At 37.9% G+C, this 21,172-nt stretch overlaps 1 protein-coding gene and 1 long non-coding RNA gene across 4 annotated transcripts in view; both read right to left on the minus strand.

Moving 5' to 3' along the window:
- The window catches only part of LOC105391227 (facilitated trehalose transporter Tret1), a 29,430-nt gene extending 9,128 nt beyond the window's left edge, over positions 1–20,302 (minus strand). Inside the window, exon 1 of one of the 3 annotated variants that reach the window (XM_038118153.2) lies at positions 20,066–20,302. In XM_038118153.2, coding sequence (XP_037974081.2) covers positions 20,066–20,128 — 63 coding nt within the window. In that variant the 5' untranslated portion in view covers positions 20,129–20,302. Of the gene's footprint in view, positions 1–2,182; positions 2,276–10,391; positions 10,838–20,065 lie in introns of those variants that run through there. The other 2 variants (XM_038118146.2, XM_038118142.2) reach the window with 2 other exon arrangements.
- Positions 6,194–7,347, minus strand: LOC125490958. Its single transcript, XR_007268004.1, has 2 exons — positions 7,045–7,347; positions 6,194–6,716 (listed from the first exon to the last, which is right to left on the minus strand). It is a non-coding gene; the product is annotated as an uncharacterized LOC125490958 (long non-coding RNA).
- Positions 20,303–21,172: the final 870 nt, after the last annotated feature.

The following is a 21,172-nucleotide window of genomic DNA, read 5'->3' on the forward strand; positions in this document are numbered from 1 at the left end:
GTTTAAAAAATTATTAATAACTTGTTAATACTTAATTAAGAATTATAATAACCGTACTCAGAGAATACATACCAATAATTCATTTCATAATTAATTAACATTACTGCCTTACATTTAATTGCATTTTTTTCTATTTACAGCGTCTATGTATTACAGACAATACCTATGTACCTATGTGCTAACTACCAACTTGGATTGATTACAAATTACATGCAGGAAATTGATTTTGTAGGCACCCAAGTTTTATAACAATCATGTGAATCCTACTTCTAATTAATCAATGGAAGTTTAATTGCAGTCATAGATTTTATTTCTATATCTCGTGAACGGAAGGAAGACGGAATGATACAATGTAGGGTCAGCCTTGAACCCTGTTTCCACGTGTAAGAAGGTTCTACTATGTACTTACTACCCTCACTTACAAGCAATGAAAAAGTTCCACTTGCAAAATTTCAGATGACCCCAATTTTTTAAAGCCATTAATTTAGAATTTGATCAAAATATTTATGTTTTTAGTTGGTAATATTCTGATTTTCTCTGTTATGTACTTCAATATTGCAGAAGTCTTTTCCGTAGAAATTCGGTGCTATTGTCACTGGAACCTTTTCATTGCCCTTGTGTGTAGTAGGTACTGGTAGTACTTACATACTAATATATAGTCTTGCATACTAGTATATACCTAGATTACCTAGCTTAAATGGTTCAAACTCCGATGAATCAATCAATGGTCCCTCAACAGTCAATTAATTGTTACTCCACAGAATTTTTGGTCCAACCGAAACGTTTACTCAAACTTACGAAACTTTTGACTAGACATACAGCAGTTAATGGCAGTTACAGCACCCTTTAGCGATCGTGATATTCGTGATTCTATACAAAACATATTTATGTATAACTAATATTTATGTTACTTAGGTATCAAGGCAGCAGACAGCCTTAGGACATTACGGTACTGCTCGTCAGGGGACCAGTCTGATCAATCATCATCATCAGCCATGAGTTCTGGTTACTTGTAAGTATATATTTAGCAGTCTTGTGTAACCAGTTTGCGGAAGTCAATAACCTTCCATTGCATAAGATGTGAGTAATTGCACTCATCACTCATCTTTGAGCTCTATAACATTTGTTGGTATAGGATAGGGTAAGAATTAGGCTTTTATACGTAATCGAAGAGTAAAGTTTGGAAAGTGTACATTTTTTGTGTAACAGGAAAAAGACCTCCCTCGTAGCTCTACAGCTACTAGGGAAACCCCCGCAAAGCATAGGCTCGTGTCGAGTCACGAAGCCAAGCTACTCTGCAAACTTACCATTCTGAAAACTATTATTGTTCTCATTTAACGGTGTCTAGACCAAAAATATCACAGGACAAAAAAACTTTGTATTGAAAAGCAAATTTATAAGTAATTCTTTTTTTCGTCTCTTTTGTAAGTCAGTTAGGTAGATTTTTGTAGAACAAAAGATTATTTGAATGCTAAATTTTGTGTGACCGAGTTTTGAATTAACAATACTACCGATGTACGTACAGATTTTAGCAACAGTCAGCCAACTAAACATAAGTAATAACTGCATTAAATCTCCATGTAGACAACATCGATAAACTTTCAAAAACCAATTCTGAAAATGTGGAAAAAATAGCTGTTTCATAGATAGCATGTAATGTTGTATTTCTTTTTAACTTTATAACACAGTAAATGCATTTTGTAATTGTTTTATATAATTGGGTTCAATAAGATTGAGGATATAATACATAATATATAGAACATAGGTCCGCATTCCTATTTTCAGAAAGATCTGAGATTTATAGGTACTTCTGACCATAGAACAACGCGGACTCGGGTGTACCTACATTCTCAATGCTTCTGACGAATGAATGTAGTTGGCTTCGGACACCTTAAGTAACCTTATACTTGTATGTTTGAAACGGCTGGTCCATTTTTTATAAATCAGGCATTCACCCTTGATTAACACAAAGGCTACGTTTTATCCTGGAATTCCTACAGAAAAACCTTCTAACGGGAAGCAAAGTTCGCTGGAAAAACTAGTTTGCAATTAATTTCGTCTATAGTATTATGTTAAAATCCCTTCCTAATTATTTTCAGCTCTTTTTATTGTAGGTATTTATTATTAATAGATATTTGCCAACAATAAATTTGAGAAAATCGTTAACTTAATTATTAATTACCTTTTCTTGACAAGCGAATTCCGAATCGTCTTCAGAGAAAAAATTCACATTATAAAGCACAACACTATTTGGTGGCATTTTCCTTTAGAAAATTAAAAATAATTCTAAAATTTTTTCAAGGTTTCTTTCTAAGTTTCGATTCGGACTGGTCAGTGTTATTGCTCTAAACTACTTTTATAAGTAGCAGGAGTCCAGTGTGGTTTTCCTCAAAGGAGTCCGGTATACCGTATACCTATAGCATTTAGATTAGTAGGATCTCCATATTCTCCATACTGGAAATTTAAAATTATGAAATTTGGTTTATCAAAAAAAAAAACATCCTGTCAGTTTCCAGTAGATACCTACCGGTACCGAGTAGGTAATCTACTCAACTCAAAGTGACTTCAAAAAAAGTTTATTTATTTATTTACACTTATCACATTAACAAAAGCACGAGTTCCCACATAGGTATACGAGTAGTTACTAGTTATTATTGTGATACCTATACAAAACGTTACTCACAGAATAGTCGCATTTACATTAGTAAATACTTATAAGTTCGTTTGATTTATAAACACATCAAGAATCGTAGTCGGACTTGACTCATTCACTTCACAAATTATATGAAAAACGACAAAAAAAAACATTTGAATAATTGATCACATTAAATACGTTGCGGTAGACTGTGACGGTGACTGAATTCTGAAACAATCCATATTTTAAATTGAAATATGGTATTTAAGTATTCTTTCATCAATAATAATACAAGTACTAAAGAGAAAAACGGTTTATTGGCACTTGATGTAGAAGAAGGATATTATGGTGGATGTAAAGTAAAAAATCACTTACATAGAAGGTAGGTAGCAAAGTCGCTTTTCGCATACATGTATATAATTATGTATATTATACGTATTCTACCTATATGCTTATATCTTTAAACTTAAACAAAGGAATTTAATGCGGATTTTATACATAAGTAGAGTTATTTAAGAGGAAGTCCTACATGTAGGCGAAATTTCTTGTCACTGGAACTTTTTCAATGCTTGTGAGTGTATATCTATTGTTACGTGTTACATACATACATACATGTATACATATAGGTATGTTTGTACACCAAATTCTATCTACTACTACTCTTTTCAGTTTCGACGCATAGAGTGAGTATGACATCGATCACGTAGTAAATTAAAGCATTCATACAAATAGCAGAGCACAGGAAGACATGGCGTCATGAATAATAAAAGATTTCCTGCAATGGCCCATTGTGCTTTGTGGTATGCTGTCAGCACCATACCTACGCTGCCATTATATTTTATAATTCGCCGGTTTTGTGCAATTTAAAACAAATTTGGGCTGACCGATTGATACAGAAGGATACGAAATTTATGTGGAATTGTTTTCGACAGACGAACAAATGTAAACAGGAATCTGAGAGGAAAATATGGGATCAGTTTTTGCAATCTAGCGGAATCCAAGAACGTCACAAATATGAGACCGACTTGCAGATTTATCTTAATGAATTAAAAACCACCTTAACCCCGTAAAACATGAACAGTGTGATTCACTAACTAGACTAAACCCCATATGAAATCTATCTCTCTATTGACTCTTTTTAGGGTTCCGTAGCCAAAATGGCAAAAACGGAACCCTTATAGTTTCGTCATGTCCGTCTGTCCGTCTGTCCGTCTGTCCGTCTGTCCGTCTGTCCGTCTGTCCGTCTGTCCGTCTGTCCGTCTGTCCGTCTGTCACAGCCGATTTACTCGGAAACTATAAGTACTACAGTGATGAAATTTGATGGGAATATGTGTTGTATGAACCGCTACAAAAATATGACATTAAATAGTAAAAAAAAGAATTGGGGGTGGGGCCCCCCATACATGTAACTGAGGGATGAAATTTTTTTTTTCGATGTACATACCCGTGTGGGGTATCAATGGAAAGGTCTTTTAAAATGATATAAAGTTTTCTAAAAAACATTTTTCTTAAAGTGAACGGTTTTTGAGATATCAGCTCTCAAAGTCGTAAAAAGTATGTCCCCCCCCCCTCTATTTTTATAACTACGGGGTATAAAATTCTAAAAAAAATAGAGGTGATGCATGCTAATTAACTCTTTCAACGATTTTTGGTTTGATCAAAGTATCTCTTATAGTTTTTGAGATAGGTTGATTTAACTGTAATTGCTGCTACGGAACCCTTTGTGCGCGAGCCCGACTCGCACTTGGCCGGTTTTTTAATAAGTACATCAGACAAGACAATCCATTTCACATAGTATAAAATGAATTGTGGAAGAATTGATATTATATTAGGTATTGTACAATAAAAGAAGATTTTCTACTAAATACCTAGCTCGTATATTTTAGGAATGGGGTCAGCGCGTTCAACCTGTTTTAATTTTTTGTTTAATAAAAGAAGAAAGTGTAAGTTTGGCTGTCCATACTTTACCAAAAGACTTTTTAAAACATTTTTAGATGTTTTTCTAGCAGGTAAGTATACATATAATAATAATTAAGTCATGTCAACACTTAAAATATTTAGTTGCTCAGTTTACTTTTTATACAAGCATCTAAACTTATAATTATTGGAATGCAGTTAGTTCGTATAAAAATGACACAATACCTAAGTTGTATTTATAAACTAGATCATTTCATAGAAAAGGTATGTAAAATGTGTCAACCGGTCATAGTCATTGGTTTCCAATCAAAATCAAGGCTGGATTTTTATTTTATGAATGGTTATAAGTATAGTACTTTCAATATTACCTGACCCCCATAAATAAAATTAACTATGAGTAGGTTATTATGCTTATATTATGCTTACACGAAAATATAGAAATTTCGGTAGATATAACCAACGTATTGCATTGCTTTAATTATTTCAGATACAGGTAGTATAACAAGTAGGTCTTAGTTTAAGTCCGCTTTACTTGGTGGTGCATATGTAAGTAGTTATGAAATAATAATGGTCATTTTATGATAGGTTAGGTACCTACATACAATTAGGTACATTATGTACCAATGACGCTACTGCAGAAAATTTAACACCTTTCACGTGCAGAAACATGTGATGAACAAATTGTACTTTAATAACCATAGACAAACAACTATAATGACAGTCAATCTATCAGTTCTTACATCTAACAGGCGGAAATAATATGAAAAACGTGAGATCTTGCCCAGACTCACCAGCCACTTATGGAACTAAGCACAATGAGTCCACAATGATAGCAGCATCTTATCGAAATCCTTGTCTGTTACATTTACAATGCAGCTTCATATTCTATATGTAGGTACTTAACTTCTGTATGTCTTCATAAAAACAAAAGACATTCAAATCGATCAAATCGTCTTTGACCTATGTGGATATATACGACTGAAGAATAAGTACTTACTCGTACATAAGTCTGTGGTGATAAAATAAAATAAGTATTTTATGTTCTTACTTATGTAGGCTCCCAGAATCATAAGTATGTGTAGGTAGGACGTAAAATAGTAACCAAATAGGTATATGTTTACACATAAGTACAATGTATACAATGAAAAATGTACCTCTAGGTAGGTAGATTTTCCGTTGAAATAATAACATTTGTCGCCATTGTGTTAGCTCCTGGCAGGTTGACGCTAAATACTTAATTTAATTTGCTCATTTAGTGATAATTACTTGTGCTTACATTTAAGTATTAACGTTGCGTCTTTAGTGTAGGGTACCTATTTAGTACTTAAGTAACTTGAATTCTTAGACGTAGTAAGGTACAAATTATAAATCTATTTAAAGTTTTTTCCAGAGAAAAACATGTTGACATAAGATCGCGTCCACAAAATAACTCATCATACGGACATCATTGTCATTGTCAATAGTAATGAGAAGCTTTATATTCTTTCTGCGTTCTGATTACGAATTTCCCGCGTATTACGGTGATGACGTCACGTGGTGACCTTGACCGCCAACAATGGACGATGGGCAGCAACTTATGCAACCACCACGCGTGTCCGCTACACTCCTTGACAGTGACGATTCCTACTGAACTTGACTGTGACCATAGACTTAGTATATACTAGCGTATAGACGAACTGACAGCTCGATAAAACGTGACCAATTTTGATTTTTCAGTGTGTGCATTAGCTAGTGATGTACCTTTCTTTACTTTGGAGGACCATCGATAAGTTATTGAAGTTCGATGTTCGACCCTTGGAGAGTTGTTCCATAGACTGTTGTTGTCAATATTATAATTTTGACATAGTGTAAAAAAATGCATAAATAAAAATAAAAACACTTTTTTCATCGCTCCTTATTTTATTGACTTTTAAACAGAACAATCTTAGATATATCAGCTGTCTGACCCATATTACAGGCTCTGCCTCGGATGGCCGTGACTGAAATGTTCCCACATATTTATTTATTTAACTGGTTCATTACAGTTTCGTTTCCTAAATTATGAAGTTTACATTCATTATTAAGTCGAATTGCTGCAAATGGTAGAGTTCTTCTTTGCATTCCAACCAACGCGTCCAACTTATTTCAACCACTTTCGGCTTATTATAATATCTATAGAGGGAATCTGTTGGACAAATTATAGAAAATAATTAGTTTATGTATTTGTTAAAAGATGTGCCTTGCCCTGACTTATTTTTATAGCTAACATTCAAGATAAAATATCGATAATGATATCGATTAATTTGAGTCAATCCCTAGCGTACATGTAAAATAAATTGATGAAAAATATATCCACTAAAATCTTGTAAATTATTAACAAATGGACTTCCACATACACAAAATATGAAAGCAAACAACAGCATTGGCATTATTTTATATTTAATACAGGATAAAAGACAAGTTTTAACCAAAAATATAAGCATCATAGCAGTGATGACGATTTTGGTATTTACCTGTGAAATGTGCAATTTTCAGGATTATTTCTATGATTAAGGCCACAATCACTCGCAGAAGATGTTACCATTGTTGAATACAATTAGATTTACTGAAAATAAACCACGATGTACGCAAAAAATCCAAAATACTAAGGTGTTGATTTTCCGCGTGCTGAATTGTGACGCTCTGTCATTCAAAACCAGTCACAGTTTCATTGGATTCGCTATCCTTTTCTAACTTGCCAAATTTCCGTAAGGGATTTTCTTCTCCCTCGCTCGCTTTGTTCGTCTATACGCTAGTATATACTAAGTCTATGACTGTGACTATGCAAATAAATGCAGTTCTGCAACTCTCGGCATGGTATCTAGACCCACGGCGTTGGTCTAAGTGCCATGTCGAGACTGGAATTTGGTTAGAAAAACTTAACTGGTTACTATTTTACGTATAACTATGTTTAGAATGCATCAATGCATGCACTGGGCAGAGTTCTCTCTGAATCTCAATGGACTGAAAACAGTGTGTGTTTTTAGCTACTGAAATATTACTGGCCTTTTCATGTGTAGGTACATGGGTTCGATTTTTCCTTGACTCATTCATCTCATTTTTTTATTAGATAGATAGATAGATAGATAGAGTACTCTTTATTTTGTACACCAAGAAATGATTAACAATTTTACATTAGATTTTATTTTCACGAATTCAATAACGCCGTAGAGCTGAAATAGTACCTAAATGAGCGCCCGTGACAACCCTTTTCCGCTTAGTTTTACAGCACCTTCTAAACATATAATTAAAGTTTATAATAAATTTTTATCTCAGTCGATAAATTTTAGAGGCTATACACGAGCCTGTTGGTTAAATCAAAGCCAATCGTTTGAAATTTGGAATCTTAAGTACCTACCTAATCATCATGTCTATGAAGCGACGAAGCGAAAAGTAAAATTTATGGTCTATTTGTTTAAATAATAAAGAGTTACTCAGACTTGTCGAAGTGATTGAAGGGATTTCATATTTTTCAGTAATTTAGTATCAAAAAGTACTTAGTACGTACATTATTTATTTAAGTGCTTATTTTATTTAAAAAAATATGTGTTTATAAATATTAAAATAATATTTTATTGTTGAGTACAAAGTATGTAAGTACTTATGTATTTATGTATTTCAATTTTTTACGTTAATACTAGACTAGGTACGTAGATACATATAAGTCAATTATTTAATTCTTTGAGCGTTTAGTGCCTGTAGTTGTGACAATGTACACAATAAGATTAAAGTTTGCAATTTTTTAACCCATTATGTATTTACTTATTTTAAACCAACCTAGTAGCCGTCGGGAGTTAAAAACTTTTATTATAATATACAAATACATAAGTACATTTTAAGAGTCATTGACACTCTCGAGCCGGATCCCTCATTAATAATGAGTAAGTGTAAGTTCACTGCATACTATAAGCATTCACAAAATATATCTAGGTACTATAGAGGTATACCTTCATAAAATATCCCAATCATCTTATTTTATATGGATATCTTGCAGGTTGCTGGTAGCATCCTGTTGCCTGTTGTAGGTAATCTAATATTGTTCATTTGTAAGCAAAAATAACCCTGCTTCTTGACTAACCCGTCTTGAGAAGCCTTATCCGGTTTTGTTCGACATTTTTGAACAGGACCTATCTAATCTGTGGTTGGTAATTATTATTAGTTATTCATTAGCCTAATCTAATCGTTTATGTCCTTTTGACCTAACGGACATTGACCCTTACCTCACTGGGTAACTAAGCCATTTTTTTAAAGACATTTATACTTTATAACTGTTAGATTAGATCGTGTCGTATCGTTCTGAAAATCGTGAATAAAACATCTTGCATTAGACACGAGTGTCGCTTTCATTTGATTCTGTCTTGTCCATGTAATTAAGTTTCTCATTATACCTCTTGTAGTGCATTACCCGCGTTCACTACATTCGCAAGTGAATTACTGTAGACGAGACGACGACGGATATGTTTCTGACAGACAAAAACAAACGATCTGTTCACCTATCTCTTTAAATAAAAGCATAATTAGATATTTAAGAAAGTACTTTAATGTTTTGATTAAGTCCTTTAATTCATATTTAAGGTTGATAGGAACACATTTTAAAAGGATGTACTTAAGTATTTAACGAACCTACACCGTCAGTTTCACAACAGAGAACATCAAGTTAAACTGATCTTGCTGTCGTTGAGTATAGCACTGAAAAAAACTAAAAAGTGAAAAACTGGGACCGACCCGAGTCTCCTTAACGTAGGTAGATATTTCATATTTTTCACATATTAAAGTAACTTAATACTCACTTACATAAATATCAAATATTTGTGTTCTGAGCTGAGACAGTCAATATTTACTTACTCAGTTATTCAATGTTATTAATTAGTGGCATGACCAATGAAGTGAAAATATTTAATGTTATTTTTTCCAACTATTTGGCATAGTTGTGATGAGTCATCGTCATCATGTAATTTTAATTACTTGAGATTGAGTATGTAATAAAATTATTTAAGTGTGTAATAAAGTAGTTCGGTAGATATCTACCTACTCAAGTTATTTGTAAAGAAACGCGTAAATCTCTCTAGAAATTAAAAAAATATGGTCCCCAATAGCATTTATAAGTACAGATGTAGTGCAGCAGTTACTTTAGGTCCTGCTCATGTCCTCCTATGTTCATAAATTATAAGTACTATAGTTATTAACGGAGACTTTAACTTCGGTTAAGTTATGATTATTTTAATTACACTGTGTTCTTCAATTATTACTTGAGTACCCTCAAGTACCTGATAATTTGATACCTATCTTTTCAGCCTGAGTGAAAAAAGAAATGTTTTTTTTTGTTATATTAACTTGATACAATGTACTTTATTGATATCAGCGTGGTTCACGCATCGCAGGGTGCGGCAAGGTCATATTACAATCTTTTATTAAAGTACCTAGGTACCTACCTAATTTAAAAATTCCACCACATCCGTTTTTTATACTTTTACGTGCATTATTATGTGCCTTATTTAATGGCTCGCTCTGCCTATTTAGGTAGTGAGTGTTAAATCAATTTGAATCACATTTTATGTAAAGACTCATAATTTTAGTATGTGAACCATAATTTATGACTAAAATACTAATTATTTTTTTATATCTAAAAGAGGTAGGTACTTAATAATTTATAGATCCCTTCCACCCTACGTTACCTTCCATACATTAAATATGTACGTATTTAATGTTTATAAGTACATGTCTAAGAACAAACTAATCCTACCTAACATAATGTAGAAACAAAATAATATCACAACAAATGCAAAAACCTAACTATGTATGTGGTTAAATTTAAACCTACCTTGTTCATGCAGATATTTTTCTCTGTCATTACAAATCCGCCGTTGTCGTAGCAACTCTTCTCTGCATCCATCATAATGCCAGAAAAAACACTTTTCACAACAATTTCCAACTTTCACATCAACAAGTGTTCTAATACCGATCTCGGTTTGCAAACGGTAAACTAACACGGGGTAGGTATTTACAATCGCGACTGAAACGTCAATCCTTGCTGCAATCAAATGATTGCGCGGCTAACGTACAGAAAAAAACAAAAAATAGTCTATGGTCACGTTCCCTCCAATCCGTCTGTCAAGACTCGATTGCGCGGGAAAACTCTACCAGTAGACCACGGCGGCAGTTGGTCGGACAAGTACTGGCCACTTCGATACTGTTAACACAAATAAATACCAACATTATTGAAACTCGTCAAAGCCGGAACTACTTACTGGGTCTTGCTCACCTACGAAGTTTTCCTATGAACATGGATTAAGTGATGGGTAACTAGTTATTTATGAATAGCTTTGATAATATGTGTAACTACATGTACAAGTTAAATTTTATTAAGTAGGTATATATAGGTGTACGTATTATTAGTCGTATTATCTACACAATTTTAATTAAGCATCTGTTTTTTTTTAAGTAATAGTAAAGAGACTCTTATCATTACAATAATTTTGCGATTATACATTGTAATATTTTATGTTATAAAAACTATTTAGGCAAACGAGAGATAAACATACCTATAATAAGTACATACAAATCAACGACCTGAGAATCTCCTTTGTTGATCATCCTAAATCGAATAAAAATAAAATGAGCAACCATGAGTGCCAACCTACCAAGATATAAATTAGAGTATTTGTTTTTATAGTCTAGAAAAACAAGTATTTTAAAATGTCACGACTACTTTAAACAGGTGATGATTTAAATCTGATGTTAGCGGCTAATTACGTACTTAACACTTTTTACCCCCGACCGTAATTAATAAAGAGAGGTGTCAGTGAGAAAAAGTTCCAAGGCGTTGGTTACTATTAATTATACTCAGTGTTACTATTAATTATAGCCTATGCGTACTTTTTACAGTAAAATTCTACCCTCTTTCCTGTTTAAAACACATTGAGTATGAGAATACACCCGAGAGCGCGTTGTTCTATGTTGTGTTTCATGATCTTTCAATGTTAGAATTTTATCAAAAAACCGTCGTAGACCATTATTAACCACTTTTTTAATGGTTTTACATTATTAAGTTAATGAAAAATAATAGTAGCTTTTAAAGGAACATAACCAACGTTATCTTAGGCCATAGACTTCAAAACATCAAAACCCAACTAAAATAATTAGTCATTAACATTAGTCATTTTACTCATAATAATATATTTCTGTAATAAGTATATTATATTTCTGCGACATAAATATTAAGCAACAAAGAAGTCACAGCGTAAACAACACAATCCTCTTTATTTGCACCAAAAAACAGAAACAATCCTAACTAATATTATAAATGCGAAAGTAACTGTGTCTGTCTGTCTGTCTGTCTGTTACTCTTTCACGCCAAAACTACTGAACGGATTTGAATGAAATTTGGTATACATACGGTCTAGACCCTGGGAAAGAACATAGGCTACTTTTTATCCCGGAATTCCCACGGGAAAACTTTTTAAGGCGAAGCGAAGCGCGCGGGGACAGCTAGTACAAAATAAAACTTAAAAATAAGAACAGTACAAAAAAGGCGGCCTTATTGCTTATAGCAATCTCTACCAGACAACCTTTGATTTAGAAATAATAATAGGAGGGGGTGCCATCATCGTAGCATAATTAGCGGAACCAAAATCTCGTAGCACTTGTGCTACGAATTCGTAGCCCGCCCCCGTTGAACTCTTTTGTACGTACGTACGTCAAACGTTGATTGCAAATCGAAATTTAGATTTTAGAAAATTGTCAAATTAGTGTCTACGGTTGAACAACATATTTCATGCGCGTCAGGAATCGAAGTGGTCATGGTCACATATCATAAGATATAATAGCCAGTCCATCAAATAAATACTTTATTGCCATCAAGTGAACATTTGAAAAACATAAGTAACGGATTCCCTACATTATGATTACGAAACCTTATGAAATGAATTACGTTTTATAGATGACGGTTTATTGTTCGACCCTTCATTTATATGTTTCATTAAGTAGGTATAGCCATGATTTGTTTAATAGAAAATTGTTATAACGTAATTTATAAGTATAAAATAATTTTATTTATTATGCCGTTCACAAAACATCTTTAGATCAAAGCCTCGATAAAACAAAAATTAATTATCGAATTAATAAAAACACTTATGACTACTAATAATACAGGATGGCCCATTAGTCAACGTCATGTCGGTAGGGGGTGATACACATCTTAATTCTGAGCAACTGTTGTTCTTAGGTGCAAAACTCGCGAAAAAAATATTAAATACTAATAAGTACACTTACCAAAAAGGAACATAACCAAATGCATGAAGAAAAAATATAATTAAAAAAAAAATACCTAAGAATAGAAGTTATTAAGAAATGCTGCCGCCATTACGTTGTTTAACGGGACACCCTGTATATTTACTATACTACCGACAACTAAAAAGTAGTAAGTAAGTAAAATGACTAGTATCATGCTGTACCAGCTTAAAATTTGAGTGGTGCCTCAATTTTCATTGGCTCTTTATTTTGTAGCGTTTCTCTGACGTTTTTACCAAATTATCTATAGTTAGGTAACCATAACATTTGTACAGATATGAAGTAGGTACTTACTCTAAATCATTAATGTGAAGCTTCCGCAATTATCCTTACCCATAATACTTGTTTATTACACGGTAAAACGTCTTCAAGCTTTTACATTCTTGTACATATTGTAGTTTAGTATGTTAGATGTGCGGATAAACAGCGGCGACACAAGGCCAAGGTAAAAAGGGATATTTATGCACGTTAGGTGTGGAGTTTTCCATCACTTTAACAAATAAAGCATAAGTAAGTGCAGCCGAACGTTATAACGATGTCATGCTAATTGATGTCTAATTACAATATACCTACATAAGTTATAGTTTACTTTATAACTATACCATGGCGGTACCTAGATGATCGGTGATAAAAATGAAAAGGCACGTAGTCCAGTCAATTTTACTCCCAAAATCCGTAAAGGACAATAGCAGATGGAACTTTTTCATTGCTCGCGAGTGTATTTAGAAATACTTAATGTAACAAGACTGTTAACCGTTTTCCCGCGAAAACAAATCGCGCGCCGAAAACGGTTAGCGTCCCACGCCGCCGCGCCGTTTTACTGCGCAGCTCTACTGCGCACTGCGCAGACCGCGTCCCGCGTCCTCCCCTTCACCCGCGCGCACCCCGCGCTCGCGCCACCGGCCAGCGAAGCCCGCGCAGTCAGTCGGCGCCAACCCGTTTCCCGGCTACATGCTCGCTCTTGCGCCGCTTCGGAAATAGTTAATAGTTTTAAGCACAAAGACTACCTACTTGCCTATTCGTGTCTGTAGAACCTGAAATATACTGTGAACATAGTGTATTCCCTGAGTTTGTTTCCTATCTACCACTCCCACGATAGGACCCTTCTCATAGTGGCGCCCAACTAGCGGAGACGCGAAACTAAGTGTGTGCGAACTTTTAGTGCGAGGAGAAAACAATATGCCAGCGGAAAAGGAAGAGCGAAGCGTCGTGACCTTGACGAAGACGACAGCAGCGGCACCGCCGGCGAGACCACGGTAATGCCCCGCCCAGGCGGCGGCGCGCCCGCCGAGCACGTGGCGGTTGTCCCAACCGCAGCGAGCGACCTCCCCGCCGCGCCCGGCGCGCCCCACGCGCACAAGCAGAACGCGGCACGCGGGTCCCCTGCGGTACGCGCCCCCCCCGCCACGCCCGGCGCGTCGCACGAGCACGCTGCGCGCGGCCGCCCTGCCTCGGCTGTCTCGGCTGGCCCGCCCTACGCGTCCTACGAGGATGCTGCGCGCGGCCGCCCTGCCTCGGCTGACTTGGCTGGCCCGCCCTACGCGTCCTACGACTACCGGCCTTGACGACGATGACGACCGCAGCTGCACCGGCGAGAGGAAGGTGATGACCCGCCCCGGCGCGCCCAGCGTGCCCGCCTCCCCTGCCACGCACGACGCGCCCGCCACGCACGACGCGCCCTACGAGTAAGCGGCGTGCAGCCCCCGCGGCGCGCGCTACCCCCGCCGCGACCGCCGCTATACTCGACGCGTTCGCCTGCGTAACGGCGGCGCAGCTCTCTGTCTTCATGGAGAGGACGGTGATGACCCGCCCCGGCGCGCCCAGCGTGCCCGCGGCGCGCGCTCCCGCCGCCTCCCCTACCAGCACACGGAGCCCGGCCGCCCGCCTCGTCAGGCAGAGCTGGCCCGCCCGGTGCCTTCTACCAGCACACGGAGCCCGGCCGCCCGCCTCGTCAGGCAGAGCTGGCCCGCCCGGTGCCTTCTGGGAGCACACGGAGCCCGGCCGCCCGCCTCGTCAGGCAGAGCTGGCCCGCCCGGTGCCTTCTGGGAGCACACGGAGCCCGGCCGCCCGCCTCGTCAGGCAGAGCTGGCCCGCCCGGTGCCTTCTACCAGCACACGGAGCCCGGCCGCCCGCCTCGTCAGGCAGAGCTGGCCCGCCCGGTGCCTTCTGGTAGCACACGGAGCCCGGCCGCCCGCCTCGTCAGGCAGAGCTGGCCCGCCCGGTGCCTTCTACCAGCACACGGAGCCCGGCCGCCCGCCTCGTCAGGCTCGGCTGGCCCGCCCGGTGCCTTCTACCAGCACGCAGCGCGCGGCGCGCAGTACCCCCGCGCGCGCAGAACCCCTGCGCAGACCACCCCACCGTCCGACCATCAGTGTTCTCGAGGACGACGAACAGTTTAGGGGGAGGACCAGGGCTGTCACCATGCTACTCCGAACGCGAGGGCGCTTAGTTCGGACTAGAGGGGGAGGATGTAACAAGACTGTTAACCGTTTTCCCGCGAAAACAAATCGCGCTCCGAAAACGGTTAGCGTCCCACGCCGCCGCGCCGTTTTACTGCGCAGCTCTACTGCGCAGACCGCGTCCCGCGTCCTCCCCTTCACCCGCGCGTAGTGATGGGATTTTACCCGGTAAATACCCAATGTTGGGTTTTTTCCCGGGTAAATTCCCAGGAAAATACCCGATTGGGTAAATATTTGGGTTTTTTCAGATGAAACACATGGCCACGTATATACAGTGTAAACTCCATGTAATGTCACTCGATTTAATGACAAACTACTTAAAGCGTCGATAACACTTCACTTTGGTTGGTTTAGTTTAGATAAATGCTTCAATTAAACTCACGGGCAATGAAAAAGTTCCACTCACAAAATGCCGACACCAAACGACCCCAATGAGAGACTTTCAACCATAGACCACATCGATAGACAAAAACCGATTATAGATGGCGCTAGTAAAACTTCATACTCAACAGCACTGCATATATTTTTTTAGCCGGCATGGATTCTAGTCCTTTCAGCCAATGCAAAACTCAATTGATGTTAGTTCAACCATATGCAATAACTAGCTGTTATATTATGCATAATATTAAGTGTTAACTATTTTAAGATAGCTTTGTACCATTTATGACATCTTCCGTCCCCTCAGAAGAATGCAGCTCATAAAAAATGACAGGCCGAATGCCATCGGTATTGGTCGATTTTGGAACTTTTAAACGTCAGAAGAAAATCTCCCATTTGTTCAAACATTGACTTAAAAAAAATATGATATTGTTTTTACTTGGTTATATCCTGATGCTCTGTTAAATGCAATTCAATGTTGCAGAAGGCGTCATTAAGCTAGCCTTTTCCGTTTAGGAGTAATTTGATGTTTTTTTCACTGCAACGTTTTCATTGCCCGTGAGTGTACCTATATACCTACTTTGTATAGCGTCACATTCACTCTCAATAACGACATCAATATTATAAAAAGTTAAATTCACGATCACTCGGTTGTTTTTCAATACATTTAACATTTTTTTTCATTGGTGGTATTTTTTAGTAATTCTCTTTCGATAGGATAGATTAATAGATTTTGACAACAGCTCACGATCAATACGGTAGCATATCCGAGTCAAAAGTTACACTAATTACAAATCTGGGTTTTCAGCAAAATGATCTCAAAATGGCGGGAAACCCCCCCTTACCCCCCACAATGCCATACTGTTCATACTTATTAAATCTGTGTTTTGAAATCTCAGCTCTCCAGTGGTATAAATTAATTTAAGATGCTTACGATATTTCAAAAGATATTAACGAAAACGGTGATGCCCATATTTTTGGGGGTACAACTTTCTAAGATACACCAAAACCATAGACGTTCATCGTATTCGCTCGGTTCTCAAACCTCAGAGTATTCACGGTTCAGATGTATGGCCTCGCTTTTCTCGGCACTTTACACTTTAGGGAATCCTGGTAATGTTTGTGCTGCCTCGCTTCGCTCGGCACTCTACATGTTGGGAAATACAGGGTCGGTTTGAATGGCCTCGCTTCGCTCGGCTCTTTAGGGTTAAGAAAATCCCGATAAGGTCAGGCTTTGAGGAAAAAAATATCAACCCCGCATTTCCTTAACCCTTGAGAGCCGAGCCGATATTTGTTTAAACACAGATATTTGTTCTCGGGTCTTGGATGTGCCCGTAAAATGGCAATAGGCCCGCCCCCTGTTACATTGGGACTAACATAACACTCTGGTGAAAAGTGGGTGCAGCAATGCACCTCTGCCTACCCCGCAAGGGAGTACATTAGTTAGTACAAGGCGTGAGTGTGTGTGTGTGTTTTTTTTTTTGAGAGCCGAGCAAATCGAGGCCATACTCTTCAACCCGGCATTGCCCAAAGCCTGACCTTATCGCCAGCTTCTAAACCCTAAAGAGCCGAGCGAAGCGAGGCCATTCAAACCGACCCTGTATTTCCCAACATGTAGAGTGCCGAGCGAAGCGAGGCAGCACAAACATAACCAGGAATCCCTAAAGTGTAAAGTGCCGAGCGAAGCGAGGCCGTATATCTCAACCCTGCATACTCTCAAGCTTTGAGAACCGAACAAAACGAGGCAATACAAATTTAACCGGTATTTCCTAAACCCTTGAGAGCCGAGCGAAGCGAGGCAATACATACTCAACCGGCATATATATCTCAATCCTGCATGAGTATGAAGCTTAGAGAACCGAGCGAAGCGAGGCAATACAAATTTAACTGGCACTTTTTAATTTAAGAGCCGAGCAAAGCGAGTCCTTACAAACTTACCCACATTTCTTAAATTTAAATAACTGAGCAAAGAGAGGCAGTACAAAAGAAACTGGAATTTACAAAAACCCTAAAGAAACAAACCCACATTTCCTAAAATCTGGAGAACCAGTCTATGAACTACGAACTCCGTCTCGTTATGGTTTCGCCGATCGAGTTTCTATGAATACGGTACCTGGTAATATGGTAATAATTATGTTTAATCGCAGTGTACAGTATTTTTCACAGCGCCGCGGGTCAGTTCTTACAGATCAAAATACGTAATAGTAATAAATATGAAAATACCCGACGTTTGGGTTTTTTCCCATATAAATACCCGGTTTTTTCCCAAATGGGAAAAAACCTGGGTATTTTCCCATCGGGTATTTACCCATCGCCCATCTCTACCCGCGCGCACCCCGCGCTCGCGCCACCGGCCAGCGAAGCCCGCGCAGTCAGTCGGCGCCAACCCGTTTCCCGGCTACACGCTCGCTCTTGCGCCGCTTCGGAAATAGTTAATAGTTTTAAGCACAAAGACTACCTACTTGCCTATTCGTGTCTGTAGAACCTGAAATATACTGTGAACATAGTGTATTCCCTGAGTTTGTTTCCTATCTACCACTCCCACGATAGGACCCTTTTCTCATATTAATATAAATAAATTGCGACTCATTGCAGTGTTACATGGAAATGCGTCAAATAATTAGACATTTATTATAATTATTTTAATCTGAACGGAAAAAAATCGTCAGCAGGTATAGCATATGTACCTACCTTATTATGCGTTTATCAATCTAGACTCTTGCGTCAACGACCTAGACTAGACTCCTTTGTTTATGATAGGTACAAACGGTAAGTAACTGTAGGCGTATGTCCAGTTAAGGATGATCGGAGAGCACCGGATGGTCAGATGAGCTTGATAGATTGTTATTGTCCACTCTAAATTTAAACGTGAGTGTTCTTTGAGAGCATCCAATCAAATACACTCACTCACTTACAATTTTCTATACAGGGTGTCCCAGTTTATTGTGCATATCCGAAAGGTAGTCGCGAATTTACCAAAGTAATAGAATAAAAGTTGTTTAGAATGACGAGTTTTGACACTATATTTCGAATGTGCACGTTAACCTGTATACGTTTTGGATAGGGTGTGTCTTGCAACAAACAGTCAAGTAATAAAAATTAAATCTATCGCTCCATTGCTACAGTATAATGTCAGGGCAAGATATCATACATTAAATTTTGATTAACTTTTTGGTGCAAGCTACCCCTAGAATCGTCCCCTAACTGGAGAAAGTGGTGAATACTACGTTGCTACCACCCACGTATACGTTTCAGCATTCAGACCGTTTCATGAAAGAGTGGGTGTGAGGTCGAGCTCTGACGTAGACGGAGAATAGGAGGAGGGGCTTACGCGTCACGAGTATCTACTATTTACCTAGATTCGTAAAATCACTGTATACAGATTTTTGAAGCATTGTAACTTGATGGATAGGTACCTAGTTACGTCGTAAGTATCAAATTTTCTGCGGGATAGTTTGTACCAGCACCGGCCTCTCTTGAGTGGAACCTTTTTTCTTTTTAACAAAGTGGCATATATACCTAAATAAATGTATTTGTTATTAAATTATATTTATAAATTATATTAGTTACTAGCTGTTCCCGCGCGCTTCGCTTCGCCTTAAAAAGTTTTCCCGTGGGAATTCCGGGATAAAAAGTAGCCTATGTTCTTTCCCAGTGTCTAGACCGTATGTATACCAAATTTCATTCAAATCCGTTCAGTAGTTTTAGCGTGAAAGAGTAACAGACAGACAGACAAACAGACAGACAAACACAGTTACTTTCGCATTTATAATATTAGTTAGGATTAGTTAGGATGTGTATGTTACCTTACATTACGTGTTTACGGACTACTGTTAATTAAAGATGTCAAAGAAAGATTTGCATTAGTATTCGGAAAAATGCAATTGACTTTATGAATAGCTACGTACACGACACACGTACCTACGTAACTATTTGTTTTACCAATAATCAGGTGCACCATGACTTTATAACAAGGTTGTACTTTGTATCTAGAAGTCTGTAGATAGGTACTATATATAAAATATGGAACCGATAAACCATATTGTAGACAACCGAAAAGAATCTCATGAGTCATGTAGTCACCGTAGTTAAGCCGGTAAGTACATGGAAATAATGGTAGGAATGCTAAATATTTATCTAATTGACGTCAGCACTAAACTAAAGCAACAATTTGCCTTATTTTGCATATGAAACGGTTCAATGTCAAGCAAATATATTGTAACTTTCATAAATTAGTGTCCATTAATTATTAATAAACCAATAAAATCAATAAATAATATTTACTAATACGATCCACCCCATCCCCAGGCCCAACCGATAACCTCCGCGACCTTTGCATGACATTACCAAAAAAAACACAAACTCCTACCTTCTTTTCCAGCAATCCTATGGTTTCTCCCGGCTCCGACTTCCCGCTTTTACTTTCGGCCATTGTCACTTAGAACTTTTATGTGTAAAAACAGTATAAACTCCCTGTTTAATTCACGGGAATTTGTTTACAGTGAGCAGGCAGGGTCCCGCGTGGCAGTTTTATACGACTGAGTTAGTTCGGGAGCTACAGGCGCATGCGTGGTCGCTCCCCCAGTGACACTTGGACCCTATTCTCGCAACATCGCTCACTAACAAAACTGTTTTGATCGACTCGTCCACGATAAACTTTGAACCGCGGGACTACTGATAAAGACGTTTTGAGTTTGGACTGTTGTCGGGATATTGTAGGTAGAATATAAAACTGTCTTATCGTATTTAATTTCAGGTCATGGGAGTTATTAATTACAACTTACTGGAAGTTATTTTAAATATATTTTTATAAGTAAATAAGTATATTACTTCAGGAGTAGGTAGTACCTACATACATTACATACCTACTAACTTGTACCTAATAAAATAAATAATTGATGGCTTTAAATTATCTTCTATGAAACCCTCTGTATCAGAATAATTCTGGGTCCGCTCGTAAATATTTCACAAGGAGAGAATAGTCACCCTATATCTACTTATAAGCAAGGGGAGGGCTGATGCAAGTTTCGACAAAGTTTCTTTAGGGGAGGGTGGTCAGTTGCTATTGCTATACGTATTACCCATAGTGGTGAAATTTTTGCATAATGATTTCATGGGCGGTTGTGAAATTTTGTCGAAGATGGTAAAATTTTCAGTCAAAAGATTTCGGATTGCATGACCTATCTCTGCGTTCCATCCGGGAGTCGAATATTGGATATTGGATCAAGCTGGCAACGAATTATTTAAGTTGGGAAGAGTCAAGAGCCCTACTATCTCCATCGATGGGCCATTACAGGCTGATGAATAAGCTGAGAATTATCTAAACATAATGTCAAAATATCGTATATATATACAAAATAGGTATTGTACATATTACCTAACTTTACCTATTTATATCAATTATCTACACAAATAGCTTACGATAGTTCATTCGTTTTGTTGCTAGGTAAAAACAATTTTAATAATTATCTACTTA

This window comes from Plutella xylostella, chromosome 29 (genome assembly GCF_932276165.1).
Source record: "Plutella xylostella chromosome 29, ilPluXylo3.1, whole genome shotgun sequence".
NCBI lineage: Eukaryota > Metazoa > Arthropoda > Insecta > Lepidoptera > Plutellidae > Plutella > Plutella xylostella.